The 18,197-nt window shown below is 56.6% G+C and overlaps 3 protein-coding genes and 1 pseudogene across 3 annotated transcripts; 2 read left to right on the top strand and 2 right to left on the bottom strand.

Annotated features, from left to right (window-relative positions):
• Positions 1-18,197, top strand: part of LOC119842653 — a 1,040,433-nt pseudogene that overhangs the window by 797,973 nt on the left and 224,263 nt on the right.
• Positions 1,712-5,792, bottom strand: PPP1R11 (protein phosphatase 1 regulatory inhibitor subunit 11). The gene is made up of 3 exons (XM_038372625.2): positions 5,446-5,792; positions 3,106-3,214; positions 1,712-2,106 (listed from the first exon to the last, which is right to left on the bottom strand). Exons 1-3 carry the CDS (start codon positions 5,530-5,532, stop codon positions 1,892-1,894), a joined length of 411 nt encoding a protein of 136 aa, XP_038228553.1. The 5' UTR covers positions 5,533-5,792; the 3' UTR covers positions 1,712-1,891.
• Positions 7,819-11,426, bottom strand: POLR1H (RNA polymerase I subunit H). The gene is made up of 5 exons (XM_038372628.2): positions 11,274-11,426; positions 10,629-10,764; positions 10,250-10,350; positions 9,940-10,049; positions 7,819-8,434 (listed from the first exon to the last, which is right to left on the bottom strand). Exons 2-5 carry the CDS (start codon positions 10,756-10,758, stop codon positions 8,410-8,412), a joined length of 366 nt encoding a protein of 121 aa, XP_038228556.1. The 5' UTR covers positions 10,759-10,764; positions 11,274-11,426; the 3' UTR covers positions 7,819-8,409.
• On the top strand, positions 12,957-15,613 carry LOC119843361 (putative olfactory receptor 2B3). The gene is given in 2 exon segments (XM_038372603.2): positions 12,957-13,387; positions 13,390-15,613. Coding segments are annotated over 2 exon segments (852 nt in total). The 5' UTR covers positions 12,957-13,095; the 3' UTR covers positions 13,950-15,613.

Below are 18,197 nucleotides of genomic sequence, written 5' to 3'. Positions count from 1 at the left end.
AGGCCTTTGGATTGAGAATAGAGGCATATTAGCTGTGACATTCCACCTTTGGTGGACACAGTGTCTAACTGTCAGAGCTAGCAGAAAGTTCAGGTAGAAGCAGCCCCAATACCAGCTGATCAGGGAAAGAAGAGATGCAGAGATGGGAGGGTAAAGTGAGGCATTTACGAGCACAAAAAGGGCTAAATGAAAACATGCTGCTCTTACTCTGAGACCCACTCCCCTGCCAGGAGTCCTAGATCCCAACCTCCATGCTCTAACCACAAGACCTCACTCCCAGCTCTGGGAGATTACACGCAGAGTCACTACACACACGACAGCAGCATCTAAGGAAAGGAAATACCACCACATATGACACACAGTGGATCTGTGTAACTCATTGCTGAAGGACTGTTTCACTGGGACGGATATTTATTGAAGGTAAACCACAGAGCGTGGGTATGTGGAAATCAAGCGTCAAGTTCATGCCCGTTATGAGGTATACAGAAAGCTTTCAAGGTGAGGGGTTTATTTGGCGGGGGACAGGTGATAATTTTTCTTATTAATTTAGAAAATAACAGGATGTCCACATCTTGTCTTCCCGGTTTTGCTGGAGGTTACCTCGAAGGAACCAGGAGGCAGCTCAGGAGAGGTCATAAGGAAAGGGGATTCAGAAACAGGGACTCTTTCACAATGACAGTTTTGCTCTCAGCTGTTTTGAGGGTGTTTGAGATAAACGTGAAGAAAGAGCGTTCACTTGAACACAAATCAATGTAGCGTGTTTGTCTTCAGGGGGATCTGCATTGCTGTAAACACCCCAGTTCTTTAGTCACCTAGAGAGACTTCCAGGACAGACGACACCTAGATTTCTAGTGTTAAAAAAATCAAGCAGGAAAAAAAAAAAAAACACACCTTTTCCAGGTAAAATCCGACAAGCCTCCTTTATACATCAGGAAGAAGCATGGAAGAAAACAAGGCCACAGCCAAAGATTGTTTGTCCTCTTACCAGGACACTGTAAACGTTTTATGATCAAACACCATTTGTAGCTATGAAAGGGAAAATAACAGTGATTAAAGCTTCTATTTCAGGGCCTTGGTAGAGCTGTGTCTGTGATGAGGAGGGTATAGGGGGAATTGAGGGGCACTGGCAGAGCTGTGGGGAGGGAAGAGAAACCGAGGGCTGGGCTAGCAGGGGGCTGCGGGTCAGGAGTGAGGGGTGCCAGCAGGGCTGGGGGAGGGAAGGGCAGGGCTGACAGGGGGCTGCAGGTCAGGAGTGAGGGGCACCGGCAGGGCTGGGGGAGGGATGGGCGGGGCTGTGGGGCAGGAGTGAGGGGCACCAGCAGGGCTGGGGGAGGGATGGGCGGGGCTGACAGGGGGCTGTGGGGCGGGAATGAGGGGCACCGGCAGGGCTGGGGGAGGGAAGGGTGGGGCTGACAGGGGGCTGTGGGTCAGGAGTGAGGGGCACCGGCAGGGTTGGGGAGGGAAGGGTGGGGCTGACAGGGGGCTGTGGGTCAGGAGTGAGGGGCTCCGGGTCAGGAGTGAGAGGCGCCGGCAGAGCTGGGAGGGGTTGGAGCTCAGGGCTGGGCTGGCTAGGGGCTGCGGTTGGGGAGTGAGGGGCACCGGCAGAGCTGTGGGGGGTGCGAGGGGGGGAGCCCAGGGGGCAGCACGTCAGGAGCAGGGGGCACCGGCAGAGCTGCGCCCCCCCCGGCAGAAAGCAGCAGGCCGTGGCCGCTCGTGGTCACCGACAGACGTTTAATGGAGAAGCACAGAGACGCAGCCGGCCCGTGGCTCGGTACATTCCCCGCCGGGGCACTGGGCGGGACGGCCGAAGACAGCAGCTCGCAGGCCAGCAGGCTCACGGACAGACGGACAGGCCCGCGTCCCCCGGTCAGTCCGGCGGGGGTGGAGGGGCTCAGTGCTGCATGGCTGCAGCGTGGTCCTGGCCCGGCGCCTCGGCCTTGCGGGGGCTGCCCTTGCCCCCCCTGGAGCCGCTGCCCCCCCGACCCCCGTGCTCCCCTTTCCTGTGGCCCCGGATGCAGTGGGCGTTGCCGCAGCCCTCGTCGTCCTCGTCCTCGCTCTCTGTGGAGCTCTCGCCGAAGGCCCGCGGCTTCTCGTAGATGCAGCAGCCTGGGCGGGGCAGGGAGGTTACATGGGGATGGGCGCGATGGGGGGGGAAAGGGAGGTTAGAAGGGGATGTGGGGAGGGCCACGGGGGGGGGTTAGAAGGGGATGTGGGGGGACCATGGGGGAAGGGGAGGTTAGACAGGGATGTGGGGGAGCCCGAGGATTAGAAGGGGAGGGCCATGAGGAGAGGGGAGATTAGAGGGGGATGTGGGGGGACACAGGGGAGGAATAAGGGGGTGGGGGAGGGGAGAGCGAGGGGCGTGATGCCATGGCGGGGGGGGGGGGGAGATGGAGAGAGACAGAGGGAGTCAGAAGCCCCCCAGCTGTCAGCCTGCACCCAGCCCCGTGGCCCGGCCTGGGGGGGTGGGGTGGGGGCCAGCCCAGGCTGTCAGTGTCTCCACCATTTGCCTGGGGCTCTCAGAGCGGAGGCCAGGAGACCTGGGGGTCCTTTACTGACCTCTCCCGCGCGTGCGCCGCTCCCCCCGGCCCGTTAAGCCCCAGGTGGCCATGTCCCTCTGCAAAACAGCTGAGCCCAGTGAGTTGTGGGCTCCATTCCTCAGGGAGGGGACGTCGTCACGCCGTTAGCAGGAGCTGCTGACAGTGTGATTCTGGCCTTTGGGGGACTTGAGAGGATCAGTCGGAATGGGGCCTTTTTCTTCCCATTGGGCCCCAGGGTGGGGACTGGCTGGCTTGGGGGGGTGAGGAGGGGGACACAGGGTCTTTCCCCTCTGGGGGGCGCTGGCTGCAATCCAGCCCCAGGGCCGGGGGACTGGCTGGCTCAGGGGGTGGGACCCATCAGCAATGTTGAGGCGAAGAGTTTGGTGTTGAGCATGTGGAAGCAGAAAGGGGAGGGATGGAGAACCCAGGAGTCCTGATTCCCAGCCTTCCCTGCTCTAACCACTAGCCCCCACTACGCTCCCCATTCTGAATGTTGTGGCGAATGGCTCTGTACCTGGATCGGGGGGGGGGGAGGAGTCTTGGAAGGGGAGAGCCGACTACTCACATTTGGATGACCTACGACCCAAGTGCTCGTTGTCCACTGTGTCGCTCGACCATTCCACCTTCTTATCCGGCTTTCGCTTCCTCAGCTTGATGGTCAGGCTGCGGTTCTCCTGCGGGCCATGGGGTGGGGTGGGGTGGAGAGGAGAGAGAGTGGGGGATCAGACCACGGCCGGTCACAGATGACCCATGGCGAAAGACCTTGGGTGGCTTGGCTGGATTAGTACGGAGAGACCTGGGACAGTCGGGGGCGCTATGCTTTAGGGAACGGGGTGGGGAGCTCAGTAAGGGGGTGCTCTCCCCTGGCAGGCAGAGCTGGCCCCAGTGCGGCACTAGGGGGCACTGTGCTGCAGGGAGCGGGACAGGGGCACAGTAGGGGGCGCTCTCCTGTGAGAGTCAGACAAACCCTCTCACAATGCCTCCGGCTGCTGCCCGGCTCCACAGCATGTCCCTTCCACCACCGCCTTGGGGACCACCCCCTGCGGGCACCGTGGCTCCCACGCCCTGCTGTTTCCATGGCTACCGTGCCCTGTTCCAGCTGTGGTTACCATGTTCCATGGCTGCCAGGACAGACATGTTCCCTGTGTCCCTCGCCCTGTGCTGTCTGATGGGCACCACAAGTGCCACACCCTGCTGCTGCCATAGCTACCACAGACAGTCATCGCTGTGACGGCCACCACGAGCGTCACCATTCCTACTAGGATGGTTGCCCCACTCCCACTTCCTGCAGTCGCCATAAAGATGGCCGTGTCACCGTGGGTACCATGCCCTCTTGTCGCTGGGATGGTTGCCGAGGCAACCGCCAACCCCCCTTTCACAACAACCGTTACTGTGACTCCCACACTCTGCAGTTACCATGGCTTCCCTGGCATCATGGTCGCTGTGACAACCAATGCTGTGGAGCCCATGATGGGTACAGAGCTCACGGAAGTGCCCAGCGGGGACACATGTGGGTGGGGACAGGGGGCCAGTTTGGGAGCCTCTGAATGAATTTTTTAACAAACGCTCTCCACTGCTAGTTAACACCCAGCATCTAAAAGAGAGAACCGGGGCTGTTTAATCAAAACCGCATTTGATTTTAATGGTGAAAATCCAAGCCACACAAAAATGCGTGGTTTCCCCTCAAATCCTCATTTTCCCTCCACGGTCCCCCCGCCCTGCGATCCCACAGACTTTCAAAGTCTCCAAGCCCAAATCCCCATGATTTTATATTAAGTCTCCCCATGTTCTTGTGATTTAATATTTAACCCCCCAAAATAAACAAAATACAAAAAACCCCACATCCCTCTGATTCTACCTTTTAAAAAACCCTCAAATTAAAACACCCAATTTCCCATGATTTTAACCCCCAAAATAAATCCTCATATCTGTTTGATTTTATATGAAATCCCCAAAACTAAAAAAAAGGCCACTAATCCCCATGATTTTATACTAAGCACCCCCAAATGTAAATAAAATGTACACAGCCCGGTGATTGTGTGTTAACCCCCCAAAATTTATAGAACCTCTAAATTCCCATGATTTTCTATTAGCCCCACAAATTTGTCATGTCTCAAATTACTGTGATTTTACCATCACCCCACTCCCCGAAATTAAAACAAATGGACAGGCAACCCTCGCTTTTCAAGCCTTCAGGATTTTACTTTATTATTATTTTTTTAAAAAACCTAATTCCTGTGGTTTTTATGTTATTCCCCCCTTACAAAACCTTGACTTTTTTATGTTAAGCTTTCCAAAAATATTTATAAAACTCCCAAATACTTGGGATTATTTATTAAATTCTCCCCAAAATTTACAACCCCCCAAATCCCTTAGATTTCATAACCCTAAAATTACCAAAAAAAACCCCCAAAAAACAAAAACAAAAACCAACCCCAAATCCGGGGATTTTATACTTTTTTAAAAAAAACAAATTTACAAAACCCTCAAGTCCCTGAGATTTTATATTTACCTGCCCCCCATGTTATAAACCCTTCCAAACCCCAGTATTTTATATTACCCCCCATCAAATCTCTGGGGTTTTATATGAACCCCCCAAATATATACAACCCCCCAATCTCTCGGATTTTACATCCCCCCCTTTTTTTTTTTAAATAAACCTGCCCCAAACCAATGGGATTTTATATTAACTTCTGCAAAATTTGCACCCCCAAATCCTGGGATTTTACATTAACCAGCCCCCGCCCCCCCAAAAATCCTAGGATTTTACGTTAACCAGCCCCCGCCCCCCCAAAAATCCTGGGATTTTACATTAACCCCCCGCTCCCAATTATTGTAGCCCCCCCAAATCCGGGGATTTTATATTGACCCCCGCCCCCCGGGCCCCGATCCCGGCCCCGCTCACCGGCTCGACGGTCACGGTCTCGGTGACGGTGGTGCTGGCGGCCCCCCCACCGGCCGCCGCCGTGGCCGTCGCCGTCGCCTCTGCCATGGCGCTGCCCGGCCCCCGCCCGCCGCGGCCGCGGTTGCCGGGGGGAAGAGTCTGCGCCGCGCACCGCCCCTGCCTCGCTCCCGCCGGCTGCTGCTGCGGCTGCCCCCGGCTCTCCCAGCCGCCCGCAGAGAGCGACCGCCCGGCTCCTACCCCCAGCCGCACGCCACTTCCGGCCAGCGGCCCGCTACTTCCCGCTTCCGGGTGCGAGTTCCCGGAACACTGTCCCCCGCCCCTGCTCCTCTGGCTCTGGGAGGAAGGGAATTCTCCGCGCCGCGCTTCCGCCGTACAGGGGCGCGGCGCGCATGCGCGGCCACAAAAAGGGGGCGGGAGAGAATTCTAGCCTGAGTCATGTCCAAGCCGGGGGGGGGGAGGCCCCCCGGGGCGGCAGCCTGAGCCATCACGTGATGGGTCAGCGGCGGGGGGGTGTGTGTTTCAGTGGGACTATGGGGGGCACATGTGCAGGGTATAGGGGAAAGGGAATGCAGTGGGGGGCTCTGTGGGATTAGGGGGGACACGTGGGGGCACAGGGGAATGCAGTGGGGGACTTAGTGGGTCTGTGCAGTATACGGGAAGGGAAACACATTGCGGGAGTCAGTGGCACTATGGGGGCACATGTGGGTGGCATAGGGAAAGTGGGGGGCTCAGTGGAACCATTGGGGGCACATGCGGGGGGGAGAGGGATACCGGGAGGGTCAGTGGGACTGTGGGCCCAATGGAGGGACCAGGGCTGAGTGGGGGGACATATGCGGAAAGGGGAGGCTCAGTGGGGGGGCAAAGACTGAGACAGGCACAGGAGGAAGGGGGATGCAGTTGGAGGGCAGGCACTGAGTGGGGAGGCCATGGCAGATCACAAAGGGGAGGGGGACTCAATGGGGCCAGGCCTCTGTGGGGGGCACATGGGGAAAGGGGGGGCTTAGTGAGGGGGCACCAAGCTTGAGGGGGGCTAGGGGATACAGCTGCGGGGGAGGAACTGAGTGGGGCAGGCATGGGGGAAGCTGGGGGGAAAGAGGAACAGTGGAGAGAACGAAAAGGGTGGGGATCTGTCTTGTGAGAGGACAGTGACTGAGGGGCATGGGGGAAGCATAAATACAGCTGGGGGCAGGGCTTGAGAGGCCGTGGGGGGGGCTCAGTGGGGCAGCCAAAGGGAAAGGAGGAGTTCATGGGGGGGGCAGTATGGGAGATACAGTAGGGGGAACACAAATCATAGAGACAGCGGGACTGTGAGGGGAGGACTGAGTGGGGGGCATAAGGGGAGGAGCATACAGTTGTGGGTCTTGCGGGAGCAAAAGGGGGAAGTGGGCAGGCTCAGAGGGTGAGATACAGGGAGCAGGGCTAAGTAGGACTATGTGGGGAAGGGAGGCTCTGGGGCGGTCAAGGGGAGGGAAAAGTGGAGGACCATGGGCTGAGTGGTACGATCATGTGGGGAAAGGCTGTGGAGGGGGCAGAAGGAGGAAAGATTCAGGAGAGGAGCACATGGGAGGAGAGGGGTGCACTTGGCAGCTGTGAGGTGGAACAAGGCCTGTGTGGAACAAAAGGGGGGGCTGAGGTGGGGGGTTATGTGGGGATCTGAGGAGGGGGAAGGAGGGTTTCAGTGGGAACAGGGAGGTGGAAAATGGGGAGCTGTGGGAGGGGGAGTTAAGTGAAGAGGGAATATGGGAGGGGAAGGCCATGGGGGGCTGAGGGGAAAGGTGGGGGCAAGGGGTGTGGAGGGGAAAGCAGGGAGCCATATGAGGGAGTGTGAATGGGGGAGGGCTGGGGGGGAATCCCTGAAGATCTCTGATGTGGAGCAGCGTGGCGGGAATGGGTGCCCCAAGCCAGCACATGGGCGGGAGAGGCAGCTGTTACCCACCACTGTCTCCAGCCCTTTCTAGACAGTCCTGAATGGAGGGGGTGACGGGAGGAAGAACTGAATGGGGGGCCAGTCCTGAAGGGCCAGGCTCTGCCAGCCTCAGCACTAGGGACAGTAGCAGGGACAGTGGGAGCCCTGGGGGAACAGGAATGTTTTAACAGGGAACTCAGGACACCTGGGTTCAATTCATGCCTCTGCCCCTGACTCTATGTGGGACCTTAGGCAAGTCCTTTTACTTTGTGCTCATCCCCCCTCCCACCAATTGGCTGCAATTTGGGGCATGGCCTGTCTCTCGCTGTGTCTGTGCAGCACCTGGCACAAGGGGGCCTTCTCAGCTGGGGCAGGGACTGTCTCTCCGTGTGTCTGGGCAGCGCCCGGCACAACGGGGCCCCCATATCTGTGATTCTAGACCCAGAGGGAGAGTGACACACGCAGGGTTCATGTACAAAATAGGGTTTTATTTACTTCTCCTAGGAAGAGGGGGTTGTTGCGTTGGCCGGAAATATGCACCCAGGACTCCCCAGCTGCTCTGTCCTCCATGGGCCCAGAGCCCATGATCCTGAAAGAGGGGAGAAAACCCCCCTTATCGTCCCCCCCAAAGCACAATACACCAACAGGCTCTCTCCGGAGAACGCAGCAGCTGGGGTCCAGCATCAGAACTGTCAGGGCAGCTTTAAATAGTCTTGAGTTCTCCACAAATGGATCTACATCCCCTGGGGTTCATGACTTGGGGTTCCCCTAGGGGATGTGAAACGGGGATGGGGTATCCCCAATGGTTACACCCTTGGGAGTCACCTCGGCAGGGCTGGGGTTGTCTTCGTGCCCCTCCTTTGCTTCATTGTGCTGCAGGCACCAGTGGCAGTGAACGCTGGGTGGTGGTGGCGGCTGTCAGCCCATAGGTCAACCTGGGCCTGAGCCAAGAAAAGGATCTTGTTAGGAGGTAAGGCAAGTTGTTCTGGGTAAAGGAGGGTGGGTGTTACACCTAGTCTTCTCTTGTCCATGACCCCCTGCCCCCCGTGCTGCTCCATTCATGAGTCTTCCTTCTCCTGGAACCTGTGCACAACAAAAGCCAAGCGTCAATCCTTTGCAGAAGCTTTTACTTTTTCATTTCTTTTTTGATCTGTGGAACTGCCTGCTGCAGGATGGTGCTAAAGTCACAGGGAGACCACACACTGCTGTGGGAAAGCTTTCCTCCCTTTCAGTATCCCTAATCCCTCTGGGGATAGAGATCCCCCATAAGCTGCTCTTTGGGGGTGACCAGGGGTTCCATTTAAGAGGAGATAGAGGACGCCAGCCCCATCCCGACCCACTTTATTCCTTTTCTCCACTTAGGTTGATGAGTTACGTCACACGACAGGCAGGGCATGTGGCTAAGAAGGGCCACTCCAGGAAGGAAGCCAGGAGAGACTCAAAGGTGGGCAGCAGGACTGTACGAACTGCCCCACACTGGAAAATTAGATCTACTCAGCTACGTCGCCCAGAGGTGTGAAAAATATCCCCCCTGAGCAGCATGGTTAAGCTGACCTAAATCCCAGCGTAGACAGCGCTTCACTGGTGGATGAATTCTTCCGTTCAATTAGCTACCGCCTCTCGGGGAGGTGGATTCCCCGAGCCGATGGGAGAACCCCTCCTGCAGCTTAGGCGTTTCAAGCGTAGACAAGTCCAAAGACTCCCCCAAGCTCCTAGGAGTGGAAAGGCTTCAGGGAGTAGCAGCCAGGTAGGAAGGTTGGAGCGTGAAGGGCGTGTCTGCCAGAGGGAAGCCTTAGCCGGGACAGGGCGAAGAACCCTGCACAGAGGTGGGGATTCAGCTCGGCAGGGCTGTGTGGGGGAGTTCTTGCATTTCCCTCTGCACTTCGTGTAGAAATCCAGACCACACAAGAAGCCTCCGTCCAACTTCTTAGGCCACTTTGGTTTTTAATCAATAAATCTTGGTTGCCCCGTATGCACCCAGTCCGACATCAGCCAACGCACAGATGTTAGGTGAGCGTGAACCACATTATACCAAGGCCTGGCTTAGCGCGAGTGACCAGCATTCTGGGAAAAATCTAAGCTACATCCCACAATACCCTGCAGTAACACCACCCAGCGTTTAGCATCAGCAGATAGGAAAATCAAGATACACGCCTCGTGTGCAAGCTAGGGAGGCCCCTTCACAGACCGGTACCTGGAATGTCAGTATCCACAAAAAAGATAAGGAAAGGTACAGAACAAAAGGAACTGGGACAAACGGGTGGGTTGGATTTTAGTGAAGAGTTCTGTAACCGTATAAAAACATCCTATAAATATGACTAGCTGAAATGGTTGGGACCACGTTGTGTACACCTTGTACAACAAGAAAGCACAGTTATCTATTATTTTTCTGGGTGTTCCCTTTGGTTTTTGGGGGGGTTGGGCTAACCGTGATATCTCATTTTAAGGGAACAACCTGGATCGGTTTAGCTGATGAGGAAATACAGCTGAGATCTAGGTCACCTGGGGACAGGTCTCTTCCCCTGCGGGCAATAACTTTCCCGTCTTTCCCATCTCACGAGAGCAGTAGGGAAGGGATGGAGCCTTACTTGCACTGGCCACAAGTGTAGAAGACGGTCTGTCCTTCATCCGCTGATCTCATCTGCCGAGTGTGATAGACCATGCCCTCGTGACCACACTGGGGGCACTTCCTGTCAATCTGAAAGGATCACCAAGGCAGAGTCAAATCCATGGAATGAAGATTCCCTCCCACTCCCGCAAAAAACTCCTCCACTGGGATAAAAGGGAAATAAGTCAAGGTCAGGTGATAATGTTCCGGTGGGACTTCCTGCTGCAGGATGTTAGGAGACTCTTGATGTGTGTTTTCCTTCCCGCCCACCCACAGAAATCCCCACTCACCATGGGTCCCTTGACCTCCTGCCCGTCATCCATGATCATCAGAGCCACAGAGCCCAGCTGGTTGAACTCGACACATGACCGGACCATCTTCCCTTCGAAATCTGTGCAGGGAGAGGAAGAGCGTTATTGAGGGACGTGAGTGTTAGACAGAGGCACTAACGCACTTCAGAGACTTGTCTCTCAGAGGGCCAGCACTCGACCCCACTCCCCTCCCAGAGGTGGGGATAGAACCCAGGAGTCCTGACTTCCAGCGTGCCCTGCTCTAACGCACTGGCCCCCCCATCCTTTCCCCAAGGGATTTCACTAGTGGACAGAGGGGAATTCAGCCCCCCTAGATAAATGCCAGTATGTGTGTGGGGTGTGATGCTGCCACCCTCACCTCGTACGTCAATGGAGAAGGAGCAGCGCACGCACGTCACCTTGTCCTGGACGCCTGGCAGGGGCAGGATGGTCCCACACTCTGGGCAGAAGTCCAGGTCTGCCTGGAAACAGGAGGTGCCCAGCTCCATGGCTGCCTGCGAGAAAAGCCACCAGATTAGCTGGGTGGCCTGCGGCACCCTGACCAGCGCCGCTTTGAGCTACCACAGGACTCAGCCAGGCCCCCAACCCCTCCGGCACCGGGATGCGTGGGGGGCATGTTTACTTGCATCAATTTACAACCCCCGGTACCCATAATTCCTACCCCCCCACAGGTGCCCCTAGTGCCTCCCATAACCACACACCCACAACCTTCCCTGCACCCAGCCCCCTCTCACCCCAACCCTACCCCTGTCCCCTTACCACCCCAATTCCTACTCCCTTGCCCCAACACCATCCCATACTTCCCCATCCCCCCCCCCCCTCTCTCTCTCTCTCTCTCTCTCCCCGCACCCCATCCATGCCTCCTCAGCCCCAACCCTTCCCCACCACCCAACCCTCCAGGGGACTCCTCAATAAATCTTCCACCCCTGATTATCCCCCCCCCCGCCTCCTTAAAAAGGGCTGATCCCTGTCCCTTAATCAATTCTCCTTGTGCCCCCCTCACCCCACAGCTGCGCTGCTTCCTCTCCACCCCGGCCCCCCACGTGTCCGAGCGTTCGGAGCAGACAACTGGGGACCGGCGGGGGATAGAGCGTCTTCTAGTCCTCCAGAGGAGTAGAGGGGAAGCGGGAGGCAGAGTGTCACCAGCCCAGCCCCTGCCCTTCCCTTCATTCCCCCCCGCCCCGCTCTCCCGGTGCCCCTAAATACCGACCCCCCCGCCCCCCGCTCTCCCGGCGCCCCTCACTCCCGACCCGCAGCCCCCTGCTCCCCCCAGCCCCTGCCCTTCCCTTCATTCCCCCCCGCCCCCCGCTCCCCCGCCGCCCCTAAATACCGACCCCCCCCGCCCCCCGCTCCCCCCGCCGCCCCTAAATACCGACCCGCAGCCCCCGCCCCCCCAGCCCCTAAATACCGACCCCCCCGCCCCCCGCTCTCCCGGCGCCCCTCCCCCCCGCCCCCCGCTCTCCCGCCGCCCCTAAATCCCGCCCCCCCGCCCCCCCCAGCCCCCGCTCTCCCGCCGCCCCTCACTCCCGACCCGCAGCCCCCCGCTCCCGCCGCCCCTAAATACCGACCCCCCCCGCCCCGCTCTCCCGGCGCCCTAATCCCGACCCGCAGCCCCCGCCCCCCCCGCCCCGCTCCCCGCGCCCCTCATCCCGGCCCCCCGCCCCCGCCCCCCCAGCCCCGCTCCCGGCGCCCCTCACTCCCGACCCGCAGCCCCCGCCCCCCTCCCCCCCGCCGCCCCGCTCCCGCCCCCCGCCCCCGCCCCCCCCCCGCCCTCGACCCCCCCCGCCCCCCCGCCCCAGCCTCCGCGCCCCCCCCCCGCCCCCCCCGCCCCCCCCCCCGCCGCCCCTCCCCCCCGCCCCGCCCCCCCCTCCCCCGCCCCCCCCCCGGCGCCCCTCACTCCTCGACCGCAGCCCCCGCCCCCCCTGACCCCCGCTCTCCCGGCCCGCCCCTCACTCCGACCCGCAGCCCATGCCCCCCTTTGGCCCCCCCCCCCCCCCCGCTTCCGGCGCCCCTCACTCCCGCCCGCAGCCCCCCCCGCTCTCCCAGCCCCGCCTCCCGCTCCCTAATACCGCCCCCCCGCCACACGCTCTCCCGCCGCCCCCTAAATCCCACCCGCAGCCCCCTGCCCCCCCCCCCCAGCCCCCCGCTCTCCCAGCGCCCCTCACTCCCGACCCGCAGCCCCCTGCCCCCCCAGCCCCCTGCCCCCAGCTCTCCCGGCGCCCCTCACTCGCGACCCGCAGCCCCCTGCCCCTCCCCAGCCCCCTACCCCCCAGCTCTCCCGGCGCCCCTCCACTCCCGACCTGAACCTCCCTGCCCCCCAGCCCTCTGCCCCCAGCGCCCCCTCACTCCCGACCCGCAGCCCCCCTCCCCCCCCAGCCCCCTGCTCTCCCGGCGCCGCTCACTCCGACCGCAGCCCCTGCCCCTCCAGCCCCCTGTCCCCCACTCTCCCGGCGCCCCTCACTCCTGACTCGCACCCCCCTGCCCCCAGCTCTGCCGGTGCCCCTCACTCCTGACCTGCAGCCCCCTGCCCCCCCGGAGCATCGGGAATGCATCTGATGAAGTGGGCTGTAGCTCACGAAAGCTTATGCTCAAATAAATTTGTTAGTCTCTAAGATGCCACAAGTCCTCCTTTTCTTTTTTTCACAAGTGGGCATGGTTCATTCAGAGCAAATGCAGCTACCCTTGAATGTGTCCCCCTTGTGTATGGCTGTTGGGGCTCCTTTCATTCTTATCTTTGTCCCTTCTGCCTGTAGGAGGAAAGAGGGAATGGGAACTCCGAGTGGGCGTTCATCCTTTTGGAGGTCTCTGACCAACCACGCCTGGAGATGCTGCTTTTTGTGGTCTTTCTGGTTTTGTACATCCGGAACCTGGCCATCATTGTGGTCTTGTGGCTGGAACCCATTCTCCATACCCCTATGTATTTCTTCCTCAGTAACCTCTGTTTCCTGGACCTTTGCTACACCACCAGCACCATTCCTCAGATGCTGGTGAACTTCCGCAGCACCCACAAGTCCATCACCTGGGCTGGCTGTGTGGCCCAGCTCTACGTCTTCCTCTCACTGGGCTGCACTGAGTGCCTCCTGCCGGCCGTCATGACCTACGACCGCTACGTTGCCATCTGCTGCGCTATACAATCATCATGAGCCGCTGCCTCTGCCTGCAAATGGCGGCCACTGTCTGGTTGAGCGGCTTCAGCAACTCCATGCTGCAGACCATCCTGACCGTGCGGCTGCCCTGGTGTGGGGGGAACCGGGTGGACGACTTCTTCTGCAAGTTGCCGGCCCTGTTCAAGCTGGCCTGTGTTGACACCTCTGCCAACAAGGCCGAGGCTTTTGCTATCAGTGTGATCTTCCTGCTGTTGCCACTGGGCCTCATCATGGTCTCCTATGGCTACATCGTCGCTGCCGTGCTGAGGATTTGCTCGGCCCAGGGCAGGCTCAAGGCCTTCAGCACCTGTGCCTCCCACCTGGCTGTGGTATCGCTCTTCTACGGCACGGCCATTTTCATGTATCTACCGCCTCTGTCCAGCTACTCCCAGTACCTGGGCAAGATGGTCTCCCTCTTCTATGGCATCATCGCTTCCATGCTGAACTCGCTGATCTACACGCTGCGGAACAAGGATGGGCACAGGACCCTAAGGAGGGTGCTGGGGAGGCTATTCTGGAGTAAGAGGACATGAGCCAGAGAAATGAGTTGGGACTGGCTGGCTTGGTTCTCTCTGGGGTCAGGGGGCCAGGCAATGGGCTATGGAGCCTTTCCCATCTAGGAGGTCTGCATTTTAATCTCTCTGTTCGTGTCCACACATGGCGCTGGGACTGGGAAACCAGAGGTCACTCACCATGAGCCCCAGAATGCAGAAGAGCATGTCGAGGCCTGGTGGACAGAGTTGGGCACCTCACTATGTCCTTCCTTGGCTCCGTCCATGGACAAAGGTGGCTCTGCATGCAGGAGATGGAGTGATGTGGGCATTTGAGAGTCATCTCTCTGCACCAGCTCCAGCCTGTAGAGACCACACCCCTGCTTCCCCCCCCCCATATAAAATATCTCAGATTCTCTCTTATTGAATATTGGTCTAAAAAAAACTCACCAATGTTCCCCCTTTTCTATTTAATTCTCTGATATGGATAGTTTGGGGGCTTCTTCCCCCTTCTTAGGTTAAACCACACCTACTTCGGCATTTGGAGGGAAGCAGCTGGCGCCGATCATTGCTCCAAATTGTGGATGGGGTTAATGAAGGTGTTAAACTCATTAGAATCAACTTTCCGCTGAGATTTTGCCTCTTTTCTCTCTAATTACCAAATAGTGATCTAAAATCTCCTCAGATTTTCTCTTTATTGAATATCAATAGAAATTTCCCTCCATTTTGGTACTCCTCAAGTCAGGCACCATTCCCACTAAATTATGGAATATTGATCTAAAATTCCCCCAGATTTGGCCATTTTTCACTTTAATTGCTGAATATAGGGAAAGAAACTCTCTCACTTTGGGGTCTTCCCCCCCCTCCCATTTTAAATTGCAGCAACATCTGCTTTTGGAGGGAACCAGCTGGCATGAGTTCTCATCCCACATGGTGGATGAAGAAAAGGAGGATGTTAACCCCCCTCTGATCAACTTTCTTCTCAGATTTGACCCCTTTACTCATTCATTCTCAAACAGAGATCTCACATGCTCTCTAATGTTGTCCCTTTTCTCTCAGCTGTTGAATATTCATATGAAATGGCTGCAGATTTGGGGTTCCCCCCTCCATTTTATGCTGCAAGAAATTCTCCTTGTCTTGGGAAGAAGTGATTAGGCCAAATCATTACCCTATGGGGTGAATGAGTGGGGGAAGGAGGTTAAACATCCCAATGAACAACTTCCCCCCCCTTTTCTCTTGTATAAATCAAAACCAGTGTGTTTGCTGATTCGAGTGACTTGCGCAATTCTTAATATGCATCAAGGCTAGAAACCTTCATGCCTCCAGCTGGTAATTGACATGACAGACGCTGGGTTATGGTTACCCATATGAGCACCATCTCTGAGCTGTCCATCTTCAGCTTCTGCCCACTCCCAATTGCCATGAAATCTTCATATCCTGGGTTCAGCCTCCCCTCCCGTCTCTCCTGCTAAAGCGGAAAACCCATAGGGATTCTGGAGCTGTAGTGTGGGCAGCAATGCATCTTGGGAAAGGGGGCATAGATATTAAACAGCTGCGTCCTTTCCAGGAAGACAGAGACCAGGGAAGCGATGAGATTAAGGCCTGGTCTATCATGGAGGATAGGTCCATCGATCACTATTAGCCAAGATGGCCATGGATGCAACCCCAACCATGCTTTAAGTGTCCCTAGCCTTTGACTGCCAGAAGCTGAGAATGGACAACAGGGAATGGATCACTTGATGATTGCCCTGTTCTGTTCATTCCCTCTGAAGCACCTGGCATTGGCCACTGGTAGAAGACAAGATACTGAGCTAGATGGACCATTGGTCTGACCCAGTATGGGCGTTATGTTCTTATATACTAAAAATTAGATTGACCTAGCTACATTGCTCAGGGATGTGAAAATGTTTTTGCCCTGAGCACCGTAGTTAGCTCCACCTAACCCCGGTGTAGACACAGCTAGGTCGAAGGAAGAATTCTTCTGTCAGCCTAGCTACTGCCTCTCAGAGAGGTGAATTAATGACATCAATGGAAAAACCCCTTCCTTCGATGTAGGAAGAGTCTACAGATACCAGCTCTGTGCCAGGGATGGCCCCTAACAGAGCTGTTCTTAGAATTTATGGGGCCCTAAATAGTATTATTAAACTGGTGCCCCTATGCCTGACTGGAGACACACTGCCCGTGGACCCCCAGAAGAAACCCCCCCGCATTGCTGACACACACCGAGCTTCATAGTTAACAGATGCTGCGGCAGCCCAGGCTCACAGCCCTGGGGGGTGGGACAAGGCAGGAAAGGATACCGAACTGCCCGGACCCAGTCACAGTTATGCACAGAGACCCCTATACCCTCTCCCTCCCAGTGGTGCCTGAAATTTTCAGGTGCCCTAAGCAGCCGCGTATGCTGTGTATGGCTAAGGACGGCCCTGGCCACTAATCTCTGAGGCTTGCGGAGCAGGATCTTAGAGCATAGGAATTTGTGACTCTTTCTTGTTGCGATGACTTTTAATATTTGCCTGAATGATCTTCTTTAAACATCAGCTCCAGAGGGAATAAAGTCCCTGCCCCAAAAAAGAGCTTAGCGAAGGATATTTGGCTGATGTGTAACCTTGTACTATTTGTTAAAGGACTTGAGGATCATTTGGGTTGAAAGGGGCTGTACACCATTCTCAGCGGCTCCATTCAAGATGTAGCAGGGAGGCAGCAAGGTCTAGTGGTTAGAGAAAGGCTGCTCAAGAAGGGAACGGAGAAAAAGGGAATTTGAAGCCAGTGGGAGTCTGGACTCCTGTCTTCTGTTCTGAGATCTGGGAAGGGAAGGGAGTCTACTGGGTCAGAGCAGAGGGAAGAATGGGAGTCAGGGTTGATCCCTGGCTCTAGGCAAAAAAAAAATGTGTTTGTATGTAATTAATTATAAAGCAATGAATGATAATAAAATAATGACTGTAATAAAACCATGATGACTATAAAATAAAAACATACATGGGCAGGCAGACTGAGTAAGACAGCGACACGAGGCACTTGCAGAGCCTCTAGGGGCAGCTGGGGAGATTGTCAATATCGCTTCATGCATCGGATGAAGTGAGCTGCAGCTCATGAAAGCTTATGCTCAAATAAATTTGTTAGTCTCTAAGGTGCCACAAGTCCTCCTTTTCTTTTTTGCGAATATCGCTTCAGTTTAACAGGTGTATAACGAGACTTGGCAGAATACAAGTTTTATTTTTTCGATGTTTCGATGTTTATTTTTAAGCATTTTTTTAATTCGATCCATTTAAATCGTTGCAGTTGCGGGACTTAAGCAGGATCAGCAACAAGGGGGTCAGACAATAATTAATGAGTTAATAGGCGTTGAGATTCAAAAAAGTTAAAGCTTTATCAGCGTTAAAACACATCAGCCCCATCGCCTGTCTAAATATACAATGGAAATACCCGTACATCAAACTCAAATAAATTCTCATGCAGCCTTTTACTTGGGTTGCCCAGCTGTTAATGCTGATTATTACTGATGTGGAAATGTTTTTTGTGGGGCTGTGTGTGTGCACGGTGAACTCGACATTTTTACTGATCAAAACCTAATCCTTCCAAGCCCAGTGTATAATTGGGGGGAGGTTTGATTTGGCTCCCAACTGATGCCACATACCTCCGCGGACATGTGGCCATGTGTGCACACGGGTGCAGGCATGGATATAGGCCAGGTGTTGAATTACACTCCAGTAGGGCAGGAGCATCTGTGGCAGATCCAGGGGTTTGGGAATAATGGGGGAGGAGCCAATGGGGAGGAGCTAAAAGCATGGGGCGGGGCCAGGAAGCAGGGGGAGAGGTCAAGTGGGCGCGATCAAGGCGGGGTAGAGGGAGAGAAGGCCAGGAAGCAGGGGCGGGGGAAGGAGGGGTAGAGGCCGGGGCGGGGCCAGGAAGTAGGTTCGGGGCCGTGGGAGCTGGGAAGGAGAAATGGGGAGGAACCATTATCCAGCCCCTAAGGTTCGCAGTGAGGTTATATGGTACATTCCAACACTCCCCCTACACCCCCGCCAGGGCCTAGTTTGGTTTCTCCCTCCCGATCTCACTGCCCAACAGAAAAGGTTCTCTTCACCTCCCCTCCCTCGGGCTGTACCACTGCCCCCAGTATAGGGGAATCGGAAGGGAATAAACCAACTCTCAGCACTTCCCCCTCCCGGCCACACCAACATGATAGGCACGGCGGGGGAAGGATTGTAACCGCGCTGCAAGAGGGGAAGTGGAATCCTCCTCCTCCTCCTGCAGGAGTATTCACCCCTCCCATGTGGGATTGGACTGTTC

The sequence above is a fragment of the Dermochelys coriacea genome, chromosome 14 (assembly GCF_009764565.3).
Source record: "Dermochelys coriacea isolate rDerCor1 chromosome 14, rDerCor1.pri.v4, whole genome shotgun sequence".
In the NCBI taxonomy this organism is placed as follows: domain Eukaryota; kingdom Metazoa; phylum Chordata; order Testudines; family Dermochelyidae; genus Dermochelys; species Dermochelys coriacea.
The sequence above is the reverse complement of the archived record's forward strand: the minus strand, read 5'-3'. Positions and strand labels throughout refer to the sequence as shown.